At 41.4% G+C, this 22727-nt stretch overlaps 1 protein-coding gene across 1 annotated transcript; it reads left to right on the top strand.

The window, feature by feature from the left end:
* The first annotated feature begins 2456 nt into the window (after nucleotides 1–2456).
* HAO2 (hydroxyacid oxidase 2) lies at nucleotides 2457–21141 on the top strand. The gene is made up of 7 exons (XM_037998038.2): nucleotides 2457–8177; nucleotides 9871–10022; nucleotides 11721–11998; nucleotides 13562–13771; nucleotides 19406–19564; nucleotides 19916–19985; nucleotides 21086–21141. Exons 1-7 carry the CDS (start codon nucleotides 8047–8049, stop codon nucleotides 21139–21141), a joined length of 1056 nt encoding a protein of 351 aa, XP_037853966.2. The 5' UTR covers nucleotides 2457–8046.
* The last annotated feature ends 1586 nt before the right edge of the window (nucleotides 21142–22727 follow it).

Below are 22727 nucleotides of genomic sequence, written 5' to 3'. Positions count from 1 at the left end.
AATGAGGAAACTGAGACTTGGAGAGAAGACATGTAGCCTGCCACTGTTCAAATAACAAATAAGTGTTAGTAACGATCTCCCTTGAAGCAGCCTGCCTCTCAGGTTGCCACACGCACAACTCCACTGACTGGATGAAGCAAAAATTTATTCTATACCTCCAACTTCAAGTGGAGCTCCTTTTGCTGGCGTGACTAAACAGGGTCAGAAGGAGTAGAGGTGAAAGTGGAATGATAAAATCTAGTGTAGATGAGTTGAGTCTCTAGAAATCTTAGGTCTGTGCTGAGAAGCTAATTCTCAAGTAAGGAGAAGCTAATTCTAGGTTTTGCCAGGCTATCCACAAGCAATTGCAAGAGTCATATTGTATTTCAGAAAGAACCCTAAATGTGGAGACAGAAGAGCTGGATTCATTTATTAGCTGTGCTACCAAACTTGTGCACATCTCTCTGTCTCTCTAGGGTCCCCCTTGGCTCCATCAAGCAAGACTGTTCTCATAGCCTTCCAATCCTCAATAGGCAGGATGTGTGGGAGGCAGAACAGTGGTAGGTAATTGCCTAATTAGGTCACTATAGCTTCAGAGTGAGCATGTCCTTAACATAAACGTGCCCGCCACCGCAAACCTCAAAAACTCTTTCAATCCATGACACACAAAGCTCCTAGAGTAAAGCAAAGATATGAGTCACTCCCCTATCATGACTAAAGAAGCTGTTCTGAAGAACTCAAGCATCATACTCCTCATGGTAGAACACGCTTACAGGTCAAGAAGGGAATTTTCATTAGTAGAAAGGAAAAAAGGCTAATGAGAATGGGTGAGGAGTGGCAGTCTAAGGAGGAGAGATTATTATTATACAAATCAGAATAAAACAAAAAAAAAGGGCCATTATGTTTCAGAAGGCTCCTGCATCCTTTATTCACAATGTGTGAGAGCTCAGGGAAGAAGCTAGAGCTGATTCCGGGCTGACAGCCACCAGGAATTAATCTTTGCCACATCTTAACTGGACTGGCTCCTTTTCCCCTGACTCCCATACAAATGCCATCCTTGATTCTTCAGGTCACTGCAATGTTAGAAACACTTGGTTCCCTTTATACGCTGAGGGCTGACCTGCTGTTCCTGGGTATCCAAATTCTTCTTCCTTCCCTCTCCTCCCCATGCTTGGGGCTCATCTGCCTCAGTCACAGGAGCATCGTCCAATGCCATTGATTCATGTCTTCCCTGGACCCAACACTGTCATCTGCACATGGCTCTCCTAGTCTCCATCAGCTCTGCGACCCTTTTCCTCTCCCGTCACCTCTTCATTCTCAGGGTCTCCTCTAGCTTCAGCCTCTCCCCTGACAATGCTGTTGTTGACAATGCTACGGTAATGGCTATACCCTTTGTATCCACTATCCTTGAGGGCAAGACTGATTAAAGCATTTTCGGCCAACTTTGAACAGTCTAATCTCTCAAACTAGGCCCGTAAAATGTAACCTTGATATTATCTGACATTCCATTGGGAAACTTGGCATAAGTTCCTAAAGAATTAGGCCAGAGGTTCCGGAAGGACACCATCCTATAGCACCAAGCAAGTGTACGTTAAAGTGAGTCATCAGAGGCTGACTTTTCTCCCCTGTTGTATCTCCACAGCCTACCCTGCAATTTTCACATTAAGATTTCCCACAGACTGTGTAGGGGGGTTCCATACAAATATAAGCTGTGATAACCCTGAGTTCCTAAAGCAACACTAACATGAATCATATGAATCATACAGAATCTTCAAAGGAAGACAACTTGTTATCTGTCTGGTGTTAAATCAGATTGCAATATTGAAGAAAGCCAAGTCTTCCTTGAAAAGCCTGCCAGCTTCTCTACTTCCTTCCTCCTTCCCTCAGTCAGGACAGTTTGAACTTCAGATTGTTAGCAACAGGTACTCCTGAATGTCCTTGCCCTTAGATTTCCTCCTCCTTGTCACTGGTCTGCTAATTGTACCTCACTGTTTTCATTATCAGACAAAAAGCCTAAAGAGGTTCAAGGAGCTAAAATGAGCTAGTTTCTAGAACAATAGCTGGCAATTGGTCAGTTTGCAGTTTTATTCTTTTCTCCTGTGTCTCTTCTTCTTGGGCAGTAGGAATAAAAAAGGAAAAAGGAAAACAACATTGAAATGGAGACAAAATAAAATGGGAATACAAGAGGACAAAATAAAAATGAGAATACAAGAAAACCATTAGATAACTTGAATCTTCCCTTTAATTTCTGGTAGCTTCAAGACTGGTAGGGATCAAACGGAAATAAAGTATATACAAATATATTATGCTAATTTCTTCATTTCCAAATTTAGGAAAAGCTTTGAACAATGAAATTATCCTTTTCTTATTTATAAACCTTATATTAAACTTCTAATAAAAATAATAGATTTACATATATTATATTAAAAAATGTATAATTGTATTTTTCAACCTACAAAATTCTCTCAAGTTCAATGTAACAAGTCATTTATGAGAACCAACTATTTTTTTCTTTACCTGAAATTGAAAATAGAGAAAGTCTACCTTTAGAAGCTACCAGGACACACGAGTTCAGAACCATCTCTCATAATAACTTACTACCTGATTGTATTAGTTCATTTTCATACTGCTATGAAGAAATACCTGAGACTGGGTAATTTATAAATTAAAAAAAGGTTTAATGGAGTCTCAGTTCCACATAACTGAAGGGGCCTCACAATTATGGCAGAAGGCAAAGGAGGAGCAAAGGCATGTCTTACATGGTGGCAGGCAAGAGAGCATGTGCAAGGGAACTGCCCTTTATAAGACCATTGGATCTCATGAGACTTATTTACTATCATGAGAACAGCATGGTGAAACCCACCACCCATGATTCAATTACCTCCCACCGGGCCTTTCCCATGACATGTGTGGATTATGGGAGCTAAAATTCAAGATGAGGTTTTGCTGGGGACACAGCCAAACCATATCATTCCACTCCTGGTCTCTCCCAAATCTCATGTCCTCACATTTCAAAACGAATCATGCCTTCCCAACAGTCCCTCAAAGTCATAACTAATTTCAGCATTAACTCAAAAATTCACAGTCCAAAGCCTCATCTGAGACAAGGCAAGTCCCTTTTACCTATGAGCCTGTAAAATCAAAAGCAAGTTAGTTACTTCCTGGATACAATGGGGGTATAGGCATTGGGTAAATACAGCCATTCCAAATGGGAGAAATTAGACAAATTGAAGGTGCTACGGCCCCATGCAAGGCTAAAATCCAGCAGGATAGTCAAATCTTAAAGCTCCAAAATGATCTCTTTGACTCCATGTCTCACATCCAGGTCACACTGATGCAAGAGGTGGGTTCCCATGGTCTTGGGCAGCTCTGCCTTTGTGACTTTTCAGGGTACAGCCTCTCTTCTGGCTGCTTTCACAGGCTAGTGTTGAGTGTCTGTGGCTTTTCCAGGTGCACAGTGCAAGTTGTCAGTGTATCTACAATTCTGGAGTCTGGAGGATGATGGCCTTCTTCTCAGAGCTCCCACTAGGCAGTGCCCCAATGGGGATTCTGTATGAAGGCTCCAACCCTACACTTTCCTCCTGCTCTGCCCTAGCAGAGGTTCTCCATGAGGGCTCTGCTTTAAGCAGATTTCTGCCTAGACATCTAAGTGCTTCTATACATCCTCTGAAATCTAGGAAAGCTTCGCAAACCTCAGTTCTTGTCTTCTGCACATACACAGGCCCAACACCATGTAGAAGCTGCCAAGCTTTGGGGCTTGCACCCTCTGAAACTACAATCTGAGCTGTACTTTTGGTTTTAGCCACCGCTGGAACACGGCACCCAGCTCTGGTGCCTTGCACCCTAGGCCTCCAGTCCTATGACGGGAGGGTCTGCAGTGAAGATGTCTGATGTGCCCTGGAGACATTTTCCCCATTGTCTTGGCAATTAATATTTGATTCCTCATTACGTATGCACATTTCTGCAGCTGGCTTGAATTTCTCCTCAGAAAATTGGTTTTTCTTTTCTATCATCAAATCATCAGGTTGCAAATTTTCCAGACTTTTATTATGCTCTGTTCCCCTTTTAAAAATAAGTTCCAATTCTAAACCATATATTTGTGAATACATAAAACTGAATGCTTTTAACAGCCCCCAAGTCACCTCTTGAATGCTTTGCTCCTTAGAAATTTCTTCTGCCAGATACCCCAAATCATCTTTCTCAAGCTCAAAGTTCCACAGATCTCTAGAGAAGGGGCAGAATACTGCCAGTCTCTTTGCTAAAATATAGCAAGAGTCACCATCATTCCAGTTGTCTACAAGTTCCCCATCTCCATTTGAGACCACCTCAGCCTGGACTTCATTGTCCATATTACTATCAAAATTTTAGTCAAAGCCATTCAAGAAGTCTCTAGGAAGTTCCAAACCTTCCCACATCTTCCTATCTTCTTCTAAGCCCTCCAAACTGTTCCAACCTCTGCCTATTATTCAGTTCCAAAGTCACTTCCACATTTGCGGGTATCTTTATAGCAGCGTCCCACTACCAGGTACCAATTTACTGTATTAGTCCATTTTCATACTGTAAAAGAAATACTTGAGACTGGATAATTTATAAAGAAAAACAGGTTTAATGAACTCCCAGTTCCACGTGGTTGGGGAGGTCTCACAATTATGGTGGAAGGTGAAGGAGGAGCAAAGACATGTTTTAAGTGGCAGCAGGTAAGAGAGCACTTTTTATAAAGGGAACTGCCCTTTATAAAACCATCAGATCCGCCAGGCATGGTGGCTCATGGCTGTAATCCCAGCACTTTGGGAGACCAAGGTGGGTGGATCACCTGGGGTCAGGAGTTTGAGACCAGCTTGGCCAACATGATGAAACCCTGTTTCTACTAAAAATACAAAAATGAGCTGGATGTGGTGGTACATGCCTATAATCCCAGCTACTCGGGAGGCTGAGGCAGAAGAATTGTTTGAATTGGGGAGACAGAAATTACAGTGAGCCGAGACCATACTAAGCTTTACATACATTATAAAAAGAAAAAAAAATGCATAATTGTATTTTTAAACCTACAAAATGCTCTTAAATAAAACAAGCAATTTATGAGAACCAACTATTTTGTTCTTTACATGAAATTGAAAATAGAGAATGTCTATCTTTAGAAGCTACCAGAACACATGAGTCTAGAACAAACTGCACTCCAGTCTGGGTGACAGAGTGAGACTGCATCCCAAAATAAATAATAAGTAAATAAATAAATAAACCCATCAGATCTCATGAGACTCATTCACTCTCACAAGAACAGCACTGGAAAACCCACTCCCATGATTAAATTACCTTCCACCAGGCTCCTCCCATGACATGTGGGGATTATGGGAGCTACAGTTCAAGAAGAGATTTGGGTGGGGAAACAACTAAACCATATCACAGATCTTTCACAAGTTATTTTATTTCTGAGGCCTCAGTCTCTTTAAATGCAAAACTCAAAAATTCACAGTCCACTATTACCTTCTCTGTCTTCTTCACAGGGACATTAAGAAAAAGCTATAGATAGAAAAGAGTCTAAGGAAAAATTAGAAGAGGTATAGAAATGAGAAAAAATAGTGTTTGTTATATATAAGATGCTAGGGTTGATTCTTTGTGTCCAAGCAGGTTTCAAATCACATAATTGACACTATTCTAGGCACATGACTCTGCCATAATTGTGAGCATATTTCATCTGGATTAGACACAATCTTTATGCTAGAATTGTGTAGAACAGCATTTCTATGAGTGTGTAATGTATAGGATACGTGGATTTATTGAGATATCAGGAGTTGAAACCTGGTGGAGAACTCTCATCCAATGATGAAGATAAATGACAGGCAGGGGAATGTTAAATTCAAGTAAGGAACACTTGTAAGCAGCAACTCAGTGCCATGTAGTATCCTAATGCCTGGGAATACAAAGTGTGTTGGGGATCCCAGGTTCAGTTCTTCATTAGGAAGAACAAATAGTTGAGGCTATGCTTTATTACTGAAAGCAAAATTAGCAAAGGGAAAAATGGCTCTTGCAGCAAAATCTGGAGGAAACCAGGTATATGCTTCCATGAGTCCTCTGCCAGTGGACTCATGCAGGATGCAGTTAATTCCCCCAGCATGGGGGAATTACATGTGATGACACATGTAAAATGTTACCTACCTGAGCAGGTCAGTAGCGATTCAATGCCCAGAGTTTCATGTTGGGGGCTAATCATGTGGTCACCCTCTGCCTAGCCCATACCAAAATTCTAGACTCCCAGAGGAGAAGCAAATGTTCATCATAAACCGCATTGTTTATACAAACAGTTTACACACAGGGAGGTACTCTTATCAGGGAACACTGGGAACCCTGTTGAAGTCCAAGTTCTTAGACACCAACCAAGGTCCAATCTTGCAAGCAGACCTCTGAAAGAATAACATTCCCAGGCCTAGTATGTTAATTATTTCATGCACACAGAGATATAAATAAGCAATTGTGATATAATTGGTTACTTGCAATGATTAATTCATTTGACTAAGGTTTATTAACCCTTTGAAGGGTGGAATAAGAATGAGCTAAATTAGATATGGTTGTAGTACTTTGTCAGACTCAACTCCATACCTCAATGTTCTCTCCTCACTCACTGGAAGAGTACTTTTTCTATAAAAAGTTCTATGACTGGGCTCCACATTATTCCTCATAGCTTCCATCTAGAGCCCAGTGCACTTCCTGGGGGCTCTGTTTCCTGTCTGTCATATAATTTCTTCCTGCTTAGACCTTTAAGTAAGTGCTAAGGGCTACTTCTCTGTTTGACTTCAACAGAATCTGGCTTGACCAGATTCTGGCTTGACTTGAGGTATCCTCAAGCAAGTTCTGCCCCATCCCTGCTCCAGCCAAGATTCCCAGCACGTCACATCCCATCTGGCCTCTCTGTCCCCTTTGTCCATTAGAGGAACTAACTCATTCCTAGTTGAAGCCCTAGTTACTGTGAACTATTCTCTTCCTTTAGATAATGACTTAAAAGCCATTCAGTTTCTACCCACAACCTTTGGTTAATTTTCACACGGCTGCCAACTGCCTGGGAGTTGGCTGGACCTTAGAACTTCACGTTTCTCTGTTTTTCCTTCTGGAATCCTCTCATACAGGAGCTCTACATGCTGTAACTGAAAGCAGCTAGTGTCTTCAGCATCTCCGCTGCTGCTGCTGTTCCTACTGCCCTGTTTCCACTGGAGAGATTTGTTGATTACCCCCAAGCCTTGTCCTCTTTTCTCTTTCAGAGGTGTTGTATCAAAAGTACCAAGCTCTGGGTTTATAGGGCTCAAATTGAAGATGGGAATAAATGGAGGCAACACACATTGTTTCTCAGGTCCCCAAATTAGCAAAAATAGCAAAGAGGTAGATGGTGACCCTTAAGCCTCCTGCTAATATTAAGCAACGTGTTCAGCGACCCAGCCAAGAATTACAAAGTAAACTTTCTTTTGTTCTTTCCGCTCTCTGTAATCCACAGCCCCAGCAATTCAAACACTGAGGTTCCTGGGAACTCTCAGATGGTAGCATACATTCACCAAGGAATGAAGCTGGTGAGGCAGTGAAGAGCCAGGGCCTAGAAAGCTGGGAATGCCATGATGTGGGTACATTGAAAAGCAAGAGGTAGGCATGATCAACCTTGAACTTTAGGAAGATCCCAGGCAGCTGATGGAAGACAAGATGGGAAGTGAATGTGAAGGCAAGATAAAAAAAAAAATTACAAAAAATAATTTGTAATGAGGTTTTAAGAGGTGGTGGGGCCTGAACTAGGTCTAAGGTGGTGTGTGTAGAGTGGAGGAGAAAATATGAGAAATACTCAGAAGGCCAAATAATCAGGATTTGGGAATGGGAATGGGAGAATGGAGGGGTGGACCATTACTCTCTGCCTTCTGGTTTAGGGATCATTGGCTTTGGCAATAACTCCGTTAAGATAAAGAATACAGGGAGGCTAATGTTGAATCCAAACAATTTCATACTGCAGCTTCCCCTTCATTTTCTTTTCTGCATCTGAAGTGTTCTCACTGGGTTTGGTTTGGTTTTGTTTTCTCCTTGGAAGGTCCAGAAATGTCCTTGGTGTGTCTGACAGACTTTCAGGCCCACGCACGAGAGCATCTGTCTAAGTCAACTCGGGATTTTATTGAAGGTGGAGCTGATGACAGTGTCACGCGGGATGACAACATTGCAGCATTTCAAAGGTTTGGTCTTCTGCAGCCTGTCTATTGTTAGGTTAAGGTGCACTGGTGGAGAGCTCCTTGGACAGTAGTAGTCCTGGTTTCTGCCTCCAGAAAATACAGACCACTCAAGACCTAATAATGTGGATGATTTTTTTATTTTTGTTTGTTGGGGGCAGGGGAGGGAGGGTTATGGGAAGATGGAAAAAGAGAGAATTTCTCTTATAACTAGCATAAGGAAGTCATTCTCCTTCATCTCAGCAACTCTGCAACCTGACAAGATGGAACAAGAGTCTCAGAATGACCAGTTCCCTGGTCAGGGAGGATGGGCCTGCTGGGAGGCCTAGATCTCCTGAGTTCCTAAACTTTGGCTTGGAGAAGAAAATGGAAGACAGGAGAGAACACTCAGGTTTGGAGAAAATACGGAGATCCAAGGAGTCTTAGAGATAAGAGATTGAGTCGGGAGAGAAGAGTTGATCTGAAAAAGTAGGAGATGGAGCATCGGTCAACCAACATCAGTCCACAGGCAGAGGCTGACCCCCCACTTATTTTTGTATGGTCCATGAGCTAATGATCGTTTTTCATTTTTGAACGACTAGGGGTGGTGAGTCAAAAGAAGAATAATTTGTAATACATAAAAATTATATGAAATTCAAATTTTGGTGCCCATAAATAAAGTTTTATTTTAACACATCGATGCTCAGCCATTTACTATTGTTTATGGCTGCTTTTGCACTTCAACAGCAGTGCTGAATACTTGTGACAAAGACCACATGGTCCACAAAGCCTAAAATATTTACTCTCTGGCCCTTTATAGAAAAAACTTGCTGATTCCTGTGATAGAGAGGTCAGGAGAAAACTGAAAAATGGTATAAAAGGGAGCCCTATGTTCTGTATTTTCATACTTAGCACTATACTAAGCACCTTACATCATTTATTTCAGTCTGTCTTCACAAAACTATGAGGAAATTTGGATTATTATTCCTACTTCAGATGAAGTGACTGAGGTTATCTTACTCAAATTTGCACAATTAGAATTTTCAGAAAATTTTTCTAAGTTCGTGTGCAGAAATACTGATATTGTGTAAACAATGAAAACTTTAGACTCCTGAGGCTAAGTAAACATTTATCTAAAAAGTGTGTTTTGCATATTTATTATTTCTAAATTCTCCTACTTTCTTCTAAAGCAGTGTTTCAGTCAAATCTTCAAACTAACTAGCTTTATCACAAAAACCTCAATCACTCCCTGGGATTTGTTCTCATTCAGTGGCCTTTTCTTACTTTCTGGAGACTTATTCCTAACCTGAGAGGAAAAGAGCCTGGAACTTCTTCCTGCCTATTCTTTTCCTTTTAGTCTTTGTTATGATGAACCAAACCATCCAAGTGCTGCAGTGTAGTCAGGGAGGCATGGCTCAAAGACACAGACCTCTGACAGAGCAAAGCAGGTATAGTGTATAGTGTGGACTTGGTGTGCACAGAGTGGTTCAGAGAAGGTTGGGTAATGGGAAATGAGGTGTTGGGAATGGCTTTCTGGAGATGAGACTTTTTCTGGATCAACACAGGTTACTCAGCTCTCAGCCAACTGAACCCACCAAGGTTCCACAGGACCCAGTCTGGTTTAGACTTGTATCAGGAATCAGGGGGATCTACCCCAGGCAGCACCTCTCTGCTGCAGAATCATCTCACCAACAGAAGATCTCTTTGTTGTCTGGCACAGAATTCGCCTCCGTCCCCGGTACCTGAGAGATGTGTCTGAGGTGGACACCAGAACCACAATCCAAGGGGAGGAGATCAGTGCCCCTATTTGCATCGCACCCACAGGGTTCCACTGCCTTGTCTGGCCTGATGGGGAAATGAGCACAGCAAGAGGTATGAACCGTCCCCACCTCGAGGTTCCCTTCCCAGAGGAGGGGTCCCTCAGAGCAGTGGCAGAGTGCTCCAAGATTCTCTCTAGAAGGGCTTTAGGAACACAATCTGGTTAACACTAAGGAAAGCAGGAAAGGGAATGCTTAAAGCTATGTCTGTGTAACCTAAGATTGAGAAAACATTCATTTTCCATAATAAAGAATAGTTAGAGTGCAAGGGGGGTTAAGATGAATAAGAAGGTGCTAAAATCCAACCAAGTCATCCCTCAGAAGAGGGATGCTGGCCCTTCAGGCTCACATCATCTGCAGGGAAAGGGATGCTTAATGCAGCTCCAAGATTAGGGCTCTCTTTGGCCCCTGATGGGCTAGGACTAGGGCTGAATGGCAGTCTCTGAATTTAGGATGAGGAGAGAATCATGACATTAGGTCCTAACACAAGCCCTGGAAACTGCTGTTGCCCAAATATTCCATTTTCCCTCTCTTCAATTGACCTTGTCATCTTGTTTGACAAAGATTTTCTTGTTGGGTTACATCTCCTTCCCAGTCAACCTGATTCTCATCCCACATGCTCCACCACCACCACCATCACCACCACCACCAATAATAATAATAATAGTAAATAGAAAAGGAGATATGGGGCTGAAAATGCTCTTGGGACTCCTTCATAATCGTCACTCTAAGTCACATCTGTTTTTGTGAATTGCTCAGGGCTTCCCTGAGGTCTTTTCCTTTGACTCCATGATACAGGAAGCTATGGATTCAAGGATTCTAGAGCTGAATGTGACATCCATCTTGATGGGGTTTAGGGACCAGGTCTAGCTAGGTTGAAACATTAATATCCTATATGAATATGACTAGTTTACTAAGTCGTCATGGTTGAATGTGTTGTTTGGGGGTAGGATGAAAGAATGGGGTATCTCCTGTTGACATGAAAAATTGAAAGTGTTCATTTTTGACTAGCCCAAATTCTCTGCCCATGAGTTATAGTGGGACAGTGATATTAACCTGTTGGAGATTTCATTGAAATGGAGTAGGAAATGAGAAATCTGCCAGTCAGCAGCAGCAGTTGAATGTCATCACCATCAACTTCATTAGCACTAGTATCTATGCAGTACGCCACTTTGCAATATAAAGAATGCTCCCATAGCTAGTATCTTATTCAGTCTCCCAACAACCCTAAAGAGATGTATTATTTTCCCCATTTTACAGATAAAGAAAATGAGAGACTCAAGGTCACACAGCAAAGAAGTAGTAGAACTAACATTCTTCTAATTTCATATGTTATGCTTTTTCCACCATGAAGTTCAGGATTCTCCACTGGGATTACATTCCCTCATCTTCTGCCCTCTCTAATTCTCTTCTGCTTCATTAAGGAGTTCATAAGAAGCCCAGTTTCCTGTCTGACTGCTATAACACAACCAACATGATTCTGGAGATTGCATGACATCTTTAGCTGGAAATATTTTGTTATCGAGTAGAGGGTTTGTAAGACAGGTTATACAGAGGAGAACCCAAACAGCTTTAGGTCTCTCAGTCTCATCAAATTGCCTTCCATCCCTTTCTTACAAGGAAGCAGAATGAAATTAAGTCTTATCTGCATTCATGGGGCAAGATGGTCAGAGGCTACACAGACTCCCAAGGCTTTTTAGCCTAGTCCAGAGGCCTCTGCCCTCCAGCCTGAGTCATGTCCTTTGCTTTGCAGCTGCCCAAGCAGCTGGTATCTGCTACATCACCAGCACATTTGCCAGCTGTAGCCTTGAAGACATTGTTATTGCAGCTCCCGAAGGCCTCCGATGGTTCCAACTCTATGTGCATCCAGACCTGCAGCTGAACAAACAGTTGATCCAGAGGGTAGAATCCCTAGGTTTCAAAGCTTTGGTAATTACTTTGGATGCACCTGTATGTGGCAATAGGCGACATGACATTCGAAACCAATTGAGGAGGAACTTAACACTAACAGATCTTCAATCACCTAAAAAGGTAGGAAAGATACCAAATTCAATGGACAAGCATTACAGGAGGCAAATTTCCTTCCCTCTTTTCTCCTTTCCTCCATTCTTTCTTTCCACAACCTTTTATTGAATGCCTGCTCTGTGCCAGACACTGGGGATACAGCAGTTCGAAAAAGCAGATGGTTCCTGCTCCTTAGAGTTTCCAGACAAGCAGAATATAAGACCAAATGTTCTCAGCCTTGGAGCTGCCCAAACTGTCACCAGAAGTGTTCTGACCAGTGCTGGATGCTGAGAAATAGGAAAGCCACGGAAAAGATTTTCGCGTGAATAGGAGAGTAAACTAAAAAAGTTCATCCAACATTTTCTACTTTATGACACACTCAGAAAATGCTAATTTTGGTTGGCATACATAGACAAACTGACTCTCCAAAGGGGATGTTCATGGCCAAGGTGACTGGCCAGACAGTCTAGACAGGCCAGGTTCTACCCTACTGCCTTGAAACTGAGGAATCAATATCTCCGCACACAGAGAACTCATTTGTGGAGCACCAGGATGTTATAGCACATTTATTTGTAATCTCTGAACTAGGTGACTACAAAGGGCACCTTCCCCATTAAAATCCTGCAATTAAATGGCAAGGAGTACCTCAGAGAGAGACAGCCATGATAAAGTGGGAATCCCTGGCTATAGTAGAGATACCAAAGCCAGCCTTTTCACCCAGTGGGCAGCTGTGAAATCCAGCCAACTAACTCAATGGCTCTCATTAATCACAGATTGGCCTTGAGGTGCTCCAAAATCCTTATTCAAATTCCAGAAGCACGAGATTTATAAATATTTGATGTACATGGTGAGCCAAGAGTAAATATTGGGTAATAACTGATTTGGTATTGCTTAGTTCTTATCCTGGGTATGTCTCAACCATAACATATCACATTGACCTATAAATGCTTTTGCTTATCCATCTCATATACTAAACTCTGAATTTTTTTAAAGTAGTAACTTTGCCTTATTTGTCTTTGTGTCACCAGATCCTAGCACAATTATTGAGCAGCAATATGATTCATGGTCAATGATGAGCAATTAAAGTAGATATTCTTTTATACTAATTTTGTTAGAAAAAGGAGCTAGAAATATTTTTGGGTTTTGTTGCTCCTGTTTCTTTTTGTTTCTTTGTTGTTTGTTTGTTTGTTTGTTTTTGAGACAAGCTCTCACTCTATCAGCCAGGCTAGTATGTGGTGGCGCCATCACGACTCACTGCAGTCTAGACCTCCTGAGCCCAAGTGATCCTCCCACTTTAGCCTCCTGAGTAGCTGGGACTATAGATGTGCACCACTATTTATTTTTTTTAGAGGAGCAGAAGCAGGCTCTTTCTGTGTTGCCCATGCTGGTCTCAAACTCCTGGGATCAAGAGAGATCCTTCCACCTCAGCCCCACAAAGTGCTGGGATTACAGGCAAGAGCCACCATGCCCAGCCCTGTTCTTTCTCCTTCCAGTTTATAAATGGCAGCTCTCCAAATGTGTCTCATCTTTGGAATGCATCAAGTAGCCTTGTGAGAGTTCAGGACTAAGTTCCCTTTTTATTTCCTATAGGGAAATTCAATACCTTATTTCCAGATGACTCCTATCAGCACTTCTCTCTGCTGGAATGATCTCTCCTGGTTTCAGAGCATAACTCGATTACCCATCATCCTTAAAGGGATTCTGACAAAAGAGGATGCAGAGTTAGCTGTGAAGCACAATGTCCAGGGCATCATTGTTTCCAACCATGGTGGGAGGCAGCTTGATGAGGTTCTCGCTTCAGTAAGTAGCATTACTTCCGAGAGGGGTGTGTTTGTGAGTGCTGTGTGTGTATGTGTGAGTGTGTCCACATCAAGGGACTCTGCAATCTGAGCATATTTCACTCCTCCATACCACATGTGTTGGTATGTAGCTGTGAATTTTAAGGACCGTTAATTATTATTAGTAGCCTACTGTGTGCTAGGCTGTTCTTTCAACCTTTACATATAGCATCTCTAAGTCTCATGCCAATGCTGCAAGATGGGTATTATCCCTGTTTTGCCAATGGGGATTCTGTAGTTTAGTGATGTTAAGTAACTTGTCTTTAGTTCACATAGATAATAAATAGTTAATATGGAATTTCATTAGACAGATGTTCTAAAGTAAACACCTTTCATGGCAAAACTCTTAAAACACCCTAATGAGTCTTTTGCTAAAATCTACAAAAGTCCATAATTTTTTCCCTTAACTCATAAATTTATGTCCATTATAGATGAAGTTTGAGGGCAAGAAAGTGAGGGAAAGGAAGGCAGGGAAAGAATCTTTTTGTGGGAATTTGTTGTTGATTTGTTTTCATTGAGTTATATTTTTTCAAATGTTCTGTTGCTGCTTGACCTGTTTTAAGAAAGAGAAATGAGATTTTTTTCTTCTTCAGTTTCATTGACACTTACATAAATAAAACATGTTCACTGCAGATACATTAGAAAATATGCATAAGCAAAAGATAAAAATTAACACTAATTTTATCACTATCACTAACATCAATATTTTGGTCATTGTTAACATCTTCTTAATGCAAATACAACTTTTTGTGTTTAAGAAAAGTATAAATACTATTTTGTTATATTTTTCTTTTACTTAGCATTATATTAAGAGCAACTTTTTGTTTCAGTATATATGCTCCTCTTATTTTTACTGGTATGTAGTATGAACAGACAACTACAGAACCGACATCCATTGGAGAACATCTGTATTGCCTCTAATCTTTCCCTATTTTAAACAATACATCAGTGATTGAATCCATAGCACATTCTCAAGTACTTCTTTAAGATAAATTCCAGGAATTAGAAATTTGCACTAGCTGGTTGGTACATTCCAAGACACATGATGCTGGGAAGCCTAAGAGCCAGCCACTCACCTCCTCCTCTGCACCAGCTCTAACTGGTAGAGGCAGAGGAATGGCAAGCCCATATGGAGAGTGGGGGCCACTCTTCACTGTGGCTCTCTGGTAAGAGTTGAACTGAAGTGGTCGGGCCTCCTACTTTCCATCCCACCCATTGACCTGCAACCTTAGGAGAAAGTGGTTGGGCAGAGCACACAGTGAGCTCTCTCACCCAACCCCTGCCAGGATGCCCACAAGCCATCCAGTATTTAGCAAAACAGAGAAAGCAAAAGAGTATGGCATGCCCTGAGTCAATGAAGACGATGAAGAGCCCATCACCAACAAGCAGCAAACATTAGAATATAGGCTTTTGAAAGAAAACTAATAAAATACATCATACCATAAGTGTCAAGCTCTCATTAATCAACTTAGCTGGTCTTGTTCCTTTGGAAGAACTGAGTAATGAGTAGAGAAAGAGGAAGACTAATTCTCCCATTGTGCTTCCCCACTAGAGAATGAGTATTGGTTAAGGCAGGGGCCAGGGAGAGGAGAATTTCTCCTATCTTATTGTGCTGATCCACTTGTTATTCTCCCAAGCCATTTGGCTTCACATCCAAACCCAACGTCACTCAGAGACAGCACCAATATCATTGTGAGCCTAGTGAGGGTTTTGCTTCAGGTGAAACCTGACTCTGCACTTGTGTAACCCTACCTCACTCACCTCACCTTAATCCTGGCCCGAGATCTATTTATTTATAAAAACAAACTTCCAGCTCACAGGTCAGAGTTTGCCATTTGGTTTTTTAAACCATTGTATTCAAATATCATTTATCTGAGTTTTTTTTTTTTAATTTATTTCCATAGGTTATTAAGGAACAGGTGATGTCTGTTACATGAGTAAGTTCTTTAGTGGTGATTTGTGAGATTTTGGTGCAACCATCACCTGAGCAGTATACACTGCATCCTATTTGTAGTCTTTTATTCCTCACCCCCTTCACACCCTTTCTCCCTTAGTCCCCAAAGTACATTGTGTCACTCTTATGCCTTTGCATCCTTATAGCTTAGCTCCCACTTATGAGTGAGAACATATGATGTTTGGTTTTCCATTCCTGAGTTACTTCACTTAGAATAACAATCTCCAACCTCATCCAGGTTGCTGCAAATGCCATTAATTCATTCCTTCTTATTATGGTTGAGTAGTATTTCATTATCTATCTATCTATCTATCTATCTATCTATCTATCCATATACCCACCACAGTTTCTTTTCTTTTCTTTCTCTTTTTTTTTTTTTTTTTTTTTGAGAAGAGTCTCACTGTGTCTCCCAGGCTGGAGTGCAGTGGCGCTATCTCGGCTCACTGGAAACTCCGCCTCCCAGGTTCACGCCATTCTCCTGCCTCAGCCACCAGAGTAGCTGGGACTACAGGCACCCGCCACCACGCCTGGCTAATTTTTTTTTTTTTTTTTTTTTTTGTATTTTTAGTAGAGATGGGGTTTCACTGTGTTAGCCAGGATGGTCTCGATCTCCTGACCTTGTGATCCACCCGCCTCAGCCTCCCACAGTGCTGGAATTACAGGCATGCGCCACCACACCCAGCCCATACCACAGTTTCTTTATCCACTCATTGATTGATGGGCATTTGGGTTGATTCTACATTTTTGCAATTGTTAATTCTACTGCTATAAACATGTGTGCAAGTATATTTTTCATATAATGACTTCTTTTCCTCTGGGTAGATAGCCAGTAGTGGGATTGCTGGATCAAATGGTAGTTCTACTTTCAGTTCTATAAGGAATCTCCACAGTGTTTTCCATAGTAGTTGTACTAGCTTACATTCCCACTGACAGTGTAGAAGTGTTCCCTGTTCACTGCATCCACATGAACATCTATTATTTTTTGATTTTTTGATTATGGCCATTCTTCTAGGAGTAAGGAGGTATTGCATTATAGTTTTGATTTGCATTTCCCTAATCATTACTGATGTTGAGCACTTTTTCAAATGTTTGTTGACTATTTGTATATTTTCTTTTGAGAATTATCTATTCATGTCCTTAGCTCACTTTTTGATGAGATTTTTTGTTTTTTTTTTCTTGTTGTTTGAGTTCCTCATAGATTCTGGATGTTAGACTTTTGTCAGATGTGTAGATTGTGAAGGTTTTCTTCCACTCTGTGGGTTGTCTGTTTACTCTGCAGACTGTTCCTTTGCCATACAAAAGCTCCTTTGTTTAATTAAGTGCCTGCTATTTATCTTTGTTTTTGTAGTACTTACTTTTGGGTTCTTGGTCATAAAATCCTTGCCTAAGCCAATATCCAGAAAGATTTTTCCTGTAATATTCTAGAATTTTTATAGTTTCAGATCTTAAAATTAAGTCCTTGATCCATCTTGAGTTGGTTTTTGTATAAAGTGAGACATGATGATTCAGTTTCATTCTCCTACATGTGGCTAGCCAATTATCCCAGCACCATTTGTTAAATATAGTATCTTTTCCCCACGTTTTTGTTTGCTTCACCAAAGATCAGTCGGCTGTAAGTATTTGGGTTTATTTCTGGGTTCTCTCTTCTGTTCCATTGGTCTATGTGCCTATTTTTATACCAGTACCATGCAGTTTTGGTGACTATTAGTAACGAGAGAGAATTCATGTCCAAATAAAAGACATTTTTATAGTCCCAGCATGGTATTATTTGGATTTTTTCTCTTTTTCTTTTTTTTGAGTTAGAGTTTTACTCTTGTCACCCACGCTGGGGGGCAATGGCGCAGTCTCAGCTCACTACAACCTCCGCCTCCCAGGTTCAAGCAATTCTCCTGTCTCAGCCTCTCAAGTAGCTGGGATTACAGGCACCGGCCACCATGCCTTGCTATTTGTATTTTTAGTTGATATGGGGTTTCACTATGTTGGCCAGGCAGGTCTTGAACTCCTGACCTCAGGTGGTTCACCTGCCTCAGCCTCTCAAAGTGCTGGGATTATAGGCATGGACCACTGTGCCCAACTGGAATATTTTTATGATGTCGTGAAAGAAAAACATGTTTGTACAAACTCTTCTAGTGAGCCATACTATGCAGTGGAGTTGATAATAATTGTGAAATAAAACAGGGAGTGAATTTCACCTTAGGGTGCAGTGAGGCTTTAGAGTTAATTTTTAATAGAACAGAACAGGACGTTCATTAGAGTCTTCTGGGGACAACAGCTGACTTATCCTTTCCCCTGGTCCCAGGAGGAAGTACAAGGACAATGTTAGATATGAAACCTCATAGAGGTGGGAACTTTTCTCAAAATCCTCACCTTTTATAGCACTGGCAACATCCTGCAGGGAGTGGGACACTGACCTCAGGCACAGACTCTAAGGGGGTGCCAAAAACTCAGATACTATAGTTTGAAATCAGATGATCTCAAAGTTCCTCATAGAAGTTCCCACCTCTTTCACAACAGTATAAAAATATTCCAAATAATACCATGCTGGGACTATAAAAATGCCTCTTATTAGAATGTGAATTCTCTCTAGTTATTACATGTAAGTTCCAAACATATTCAATTCCACCCCCTCACCTATAAATTAAAGTAGAAAATTATTTCCTCACTAGTTTCTTATACTGTTCAGTCTCAGCCAAAGGATCCCATTCAGATAGAATGCTGATGGATTCCTTTGGCAGTAGATGGCCTCATAGGGCCAAGTTTTGACTCCTCTTCTCAGGCTATCCCTCAGAGAAGCACAGACAGAACCCCGAGGGAGTTCCAGAACTCCCTCCCCAAGGATCTTCCCCCTTGATCCATAAGGGGCCTGCTGTCACTCCTCTTTACAGACTTGCAGGTGCCTAGAAGCAAAGATTGGCCTGGGGCACCTTGCGTGGTCAAGGCCTATTGGCCTGTTCCCTGGAATTGAAGAGGCGACATAAGAAACAAAGCTCCTTAGAAAAATCAGGCCAAGGTGATAAGATGTTTTTATTGTGTCTATCAAAGTCTCAAAATTTAGTTTTACCATGTTGTACTTTAGTCCTATCTCATTTTCTCAGATACGCCATGAGGGAGTCAGGGACAAGTTGGCCAAGTGGTGTGTGAGAAATAGTGTGCAGCCCAGTTTCCCAAGTCAGGCTGCAATCCAGACATGCAGGCCATGGCCGAGTACACTTGTCTTGCCAAAAAGACTTAGTGCCTTCACAGTGGAGAGACTTCCTATTTTTGCCAACCTAGAAACAGAGAGAGTAGAAGAAAATCAAAAGTCAAAATGTTGTTTGAAAAAAAGAAAGTTAAAGTGAACATTATAAATGGAAAATGCCCCTTTTGGGATGGAAAGAGCAACCAAGCATTTCTTCCAATCTGTAAGAAAGTTAAGGGGGTCAAAGAGAAGCTAGACTGGAGTCAAAGCAGAAAGTCAAGGCAGAAGGGCCTCAGGAATGTGACTGCCACTGCAGTTGATCAGCACCGGCAGCCTCAAGCATGGGAGGGGAAGAAATTGTCAAGGGCATCTCCTCAGCTTGGTTTGCCTGGTCGTATGCCAGGAAGACCAAGTCTGAGAGTCAAAATAGAAAGCCCTCCAGCCCATGTGTATCTCCTTTTCAGATTGATGCTTTGACAGAAGTGGTGGCTGCTGTAAAGGGGAAAATTGAAGTCTACCTTGATGGCGGGGTCCGAACTGGCAATGATGTGCTGAAGGCTCTGGCCCTTGGGGCTAGGTGCATTTTTCTTGGGAGACCAATCTTATGGGGTCTTGCCTACAAGGTGAGAGTGGCAAAGCGAACCAGCAAGAAGATACGGAGCTTCTCATTCATTTCTGTGCTTTCCTGTGGTTCATTTTCCAAGCTTAGCCCTTTTCAAAATGATTCTTAAAGGATAGTTACACCTAAGCTGCATCTCCATGCTTCCTCTGAAGCCTATTGCAAAATATTCAATAGCTCTCATCCCCTATCTTTGTCTCTGTGCTTTCCTTTATTCCCAAGGTAATTCTTACTTCACAGATACTTCCCATCTTTCCCATCATAGCTCTGACTACATCTAGAACTTATATTCAGTGGATGGTCAGAATGTTCCTTTATGTCTCTTTGTGTCTCTGTCTGTCTGCCTCGGGAGCAGGGTGAACATGGTGTTAAGGAAGTTTTGAACATTTTAACAAATGAGTTCCACACTTCCATGGCACTTACAGGTAAGTTAAAAACATTTTTTTCCCTGATTTGGAACTTAAAGCAGGATGGCGAAAGAATAGGAATAGCAGTCCTTCCCTCTAGCTGACCCTTTCCTGACATGGTAGCTGTCCAAAATATAGGACAGGCAGGCAACATTCAAGACAAAGATTAAGCAGTATTCTCTGCCCAGTGGAAACCAGAGCTCTCCTCAAGATCATTGTCAGTTCTGGGGAGTGTCACCTCTGGCTCTGAATTCTTGCTTCTGTTGAATTCATTCAATTTGTGGACTATTGACATATCCCATGCCTGCTGTTTCTGTCCACTCCAATCAACCCAGGCATGAAACTCAACTCTTTTCTATGCTTCTATTTTTAGGAAAAAACCTTCTCATTAGTATATTTTTGTGAATAATACATTTTGCCAAAGTTATGGTGCATACATCATAAATATGGAAAGAACTCCCAGTTAAACATTATGCAGTCTGTTACTGAATTCTTTCAGCCTTCTTATCACCAGGGACTTCTCATTGCCTACTCAAGCCCACAACTCCCCAGCCCCATAACATCATGCCAGCTTCTCTTTCTCCCTTCTTTTACTTATCTGGAGTTACTCTCTTCAATCCTTATGGCCAATCTGAGCTACAGTCATAATTGTACGTATTAATTAATATCTTCTTCTAAAGAAGAGTCTTTTCCTTTGACAGAACTTTCCTTTAGAAGGCAATAGTTATGTGGAATACTCACCCCATCTCTTTTACTATCTATGTGTCATAGTCCTCCCTAACAGATACTTCCTATATCCCTGAGCCTTATCAAAACCAAGATAAAGATCAAAGACATCTATTGCACACAAGAGTTGATTTAGAAAATGCTAAAATAGGGCTTTTACATGTTTACCCTGACATTTTGACACAGCTGTGTTCAGAGATGACATGGGCTCAGGTTCACAGAACAATTCCCAATGCAAACAGAATTACATTATTCATTCTGTATGTAAACCATTTATAAGAGTGAGCACAAAGATCAAGTCAGACTTGTTCCCCTTCATGACCCCTTACCCATGATGAGGTGAATTGCTGGTATTTGAGATAAATGAGCTTGTAACCACATTGTTCTTTTAGGCTGCCGGTCGGTTGCTGAGATCAATCGAAACTTGATCCAATTTTCCAGGCTGTAAGAAAAAAGGGCCAATAAGCAGACTGCTGAGGTTGCCCACAGGAGGATCACAAACTCACAGCATGGTGTGTGATGCTGTCTTGCCTGGACCCCATCCCGTCCAGAGGCTCATGCCCCATATTTCCCATATTTCCAATCCCTCCACCCCTGCGCTTCAGGCCCTCCAAACCCCTGTGTTCCCCAAATGTTCCATGCCCTTCTTTGTATCACTGACTATTATATGTTGCTTTCTTGCCTAAAATCTTCCTCTGAAGTAAAAGATCTCAAAAGGACAGATCAATAATGACTGAAACCACTAGTGGGTTATATTTTTTGCATACTCTATACAACTCTATGAAATGACTATTTAACTTTGTACTCTGGACAGAGGAACTGTATATACAAGGCATTTTCCCGACAAAAACATACTTCTATCTAAAGAAATAGGGAAATAGTTAAGGACATAGGCTTTGGAGCCACACAGATGCGGGTTTGACAGTCAGGACTACCACAAGCTATGTGACTTGCGCAAGTTTTCTGATCTTTCTGTGTTTCTGAGTCCTGGTCTGTAAAATGGGGATTATACTCCCTCAGTCAGTAGGCTGGGAAAAAGTTTGAGTACGATGATGTATTTGAAGTTCATAACACAATGGTTAGCACATACTTAATGAGTATATATATACTCATACTTAATGAGTGTATATATATATATACTTATTGCTTGGAAAATTCCTATTAACTTTTCAAGGCGTTGTTCAACTTTCAACTATCACTGAATATTAACCCAGGCTATTTGCTCTGTCCTTCCTATTGTACTTCGTACATTCCAGTATTACAACCCTTATTACACCCTGTCATATTTCTTTATTTGCATGTCTCTCTCCACAAATAGACTATGAATGACTCCAAACAAGAAACTCTGCTTTATTCTGGGCTTGGCATACAGGAACATCTCAGTGAACATTTCTGGGGTGTATGGTTGGATGGATGGATGGAAGGATGGAGGGATAGATAAAGGAGAGTTGGAAAATATATAAATGACCTATCAGAACAAAACCTCCCGAGACCAGTAGTCAGCTTGAATAGATTTCTAAAGCAGGGATACCCAGCTGAATAAGATCTGACACTTGAAGACATCAAGAAGGTTGGAGATGGCTGGGCATGAAGGCTCATGCCCATAATCCCAGTACTCTGGGAGGCTGAGGCAGCAGGATCACTTGAGCCTAAAATTTTGAGACCTCCATGGGCAACATAAGGATATCTCCACAAAATTTAAAAATCTGTTAAAAACCTAGCCGGGTGTGCTGGTGTGCAGCTGTGGTCCCAGCCACTCAGGAGGCTGAGGTAGAAGAATCACTTGGTCTGGGAAGTTGAAGATCATACCACTGCACTCCAGTGTTCTGAGTGACAGTGCAAGACCCCATCTCAAAACTACAACAACAACAAAACCAAAAAAAAAAAAAAAAAAAAAAGAAGAAGAAGAAGAAGAAGGTTAAAGAAAAAATATCTATGTCTAAACTAATAACTTCAGCAATGGCTTCCCTATCATCTCTCCTGCTGCTTGCCACACTCTGTTCCCACACAACAACCTGAGAGAGTTTTTAAAAG

This window comes from Chlorocebus sabaeus, chromosome 20 (genome assembly GCF_047675955.1).
Source record: "Chlorocebus sabaeus isolate Y175 chromosome 20, mChlSab1.0.hap1, whole genome shotgun sequence".
NCBI classification, from domain to species: domain Eukaryota; kingdom Metazoa; phylum Chordata; class Mammalia; order Primates; family Cercopithecidae; genus Chlorocebus; species Chlorocebus sabaeus.
Note: the sequence above shows the minus strand (reverse complement) of the source record. Positions and strands in the feature narration are given on the sequence as shown.

What these genes read in the sequence shown, in the direction of transcription:
- HAO2 (XM_037998038.2), top strand. Translation starts at nt 8,047, where the DNA reads ATGTCCTTGGTGTGTCTGACAGACTTTCAGGCCCACGCACGAGAGCAT. An exon ending in ATCTTCAATCACCTAAAAAG is followed by an intron (nt 11,999 to 13,561) that starts GTAGGAAAGATA and finishes TATTTCCTATAG; the next exon opens with GGAAATTCAATACCTTATTT. An exon ending in TATGGGGTCTTGCCTACAAG is followed by an intron (nt 19,565 to 19,915) that starts GTGAGAGTGGCA and finishes CCTCGGGAGCAG; the next exon opens with GGTGAACATGGTGTTAAGGA.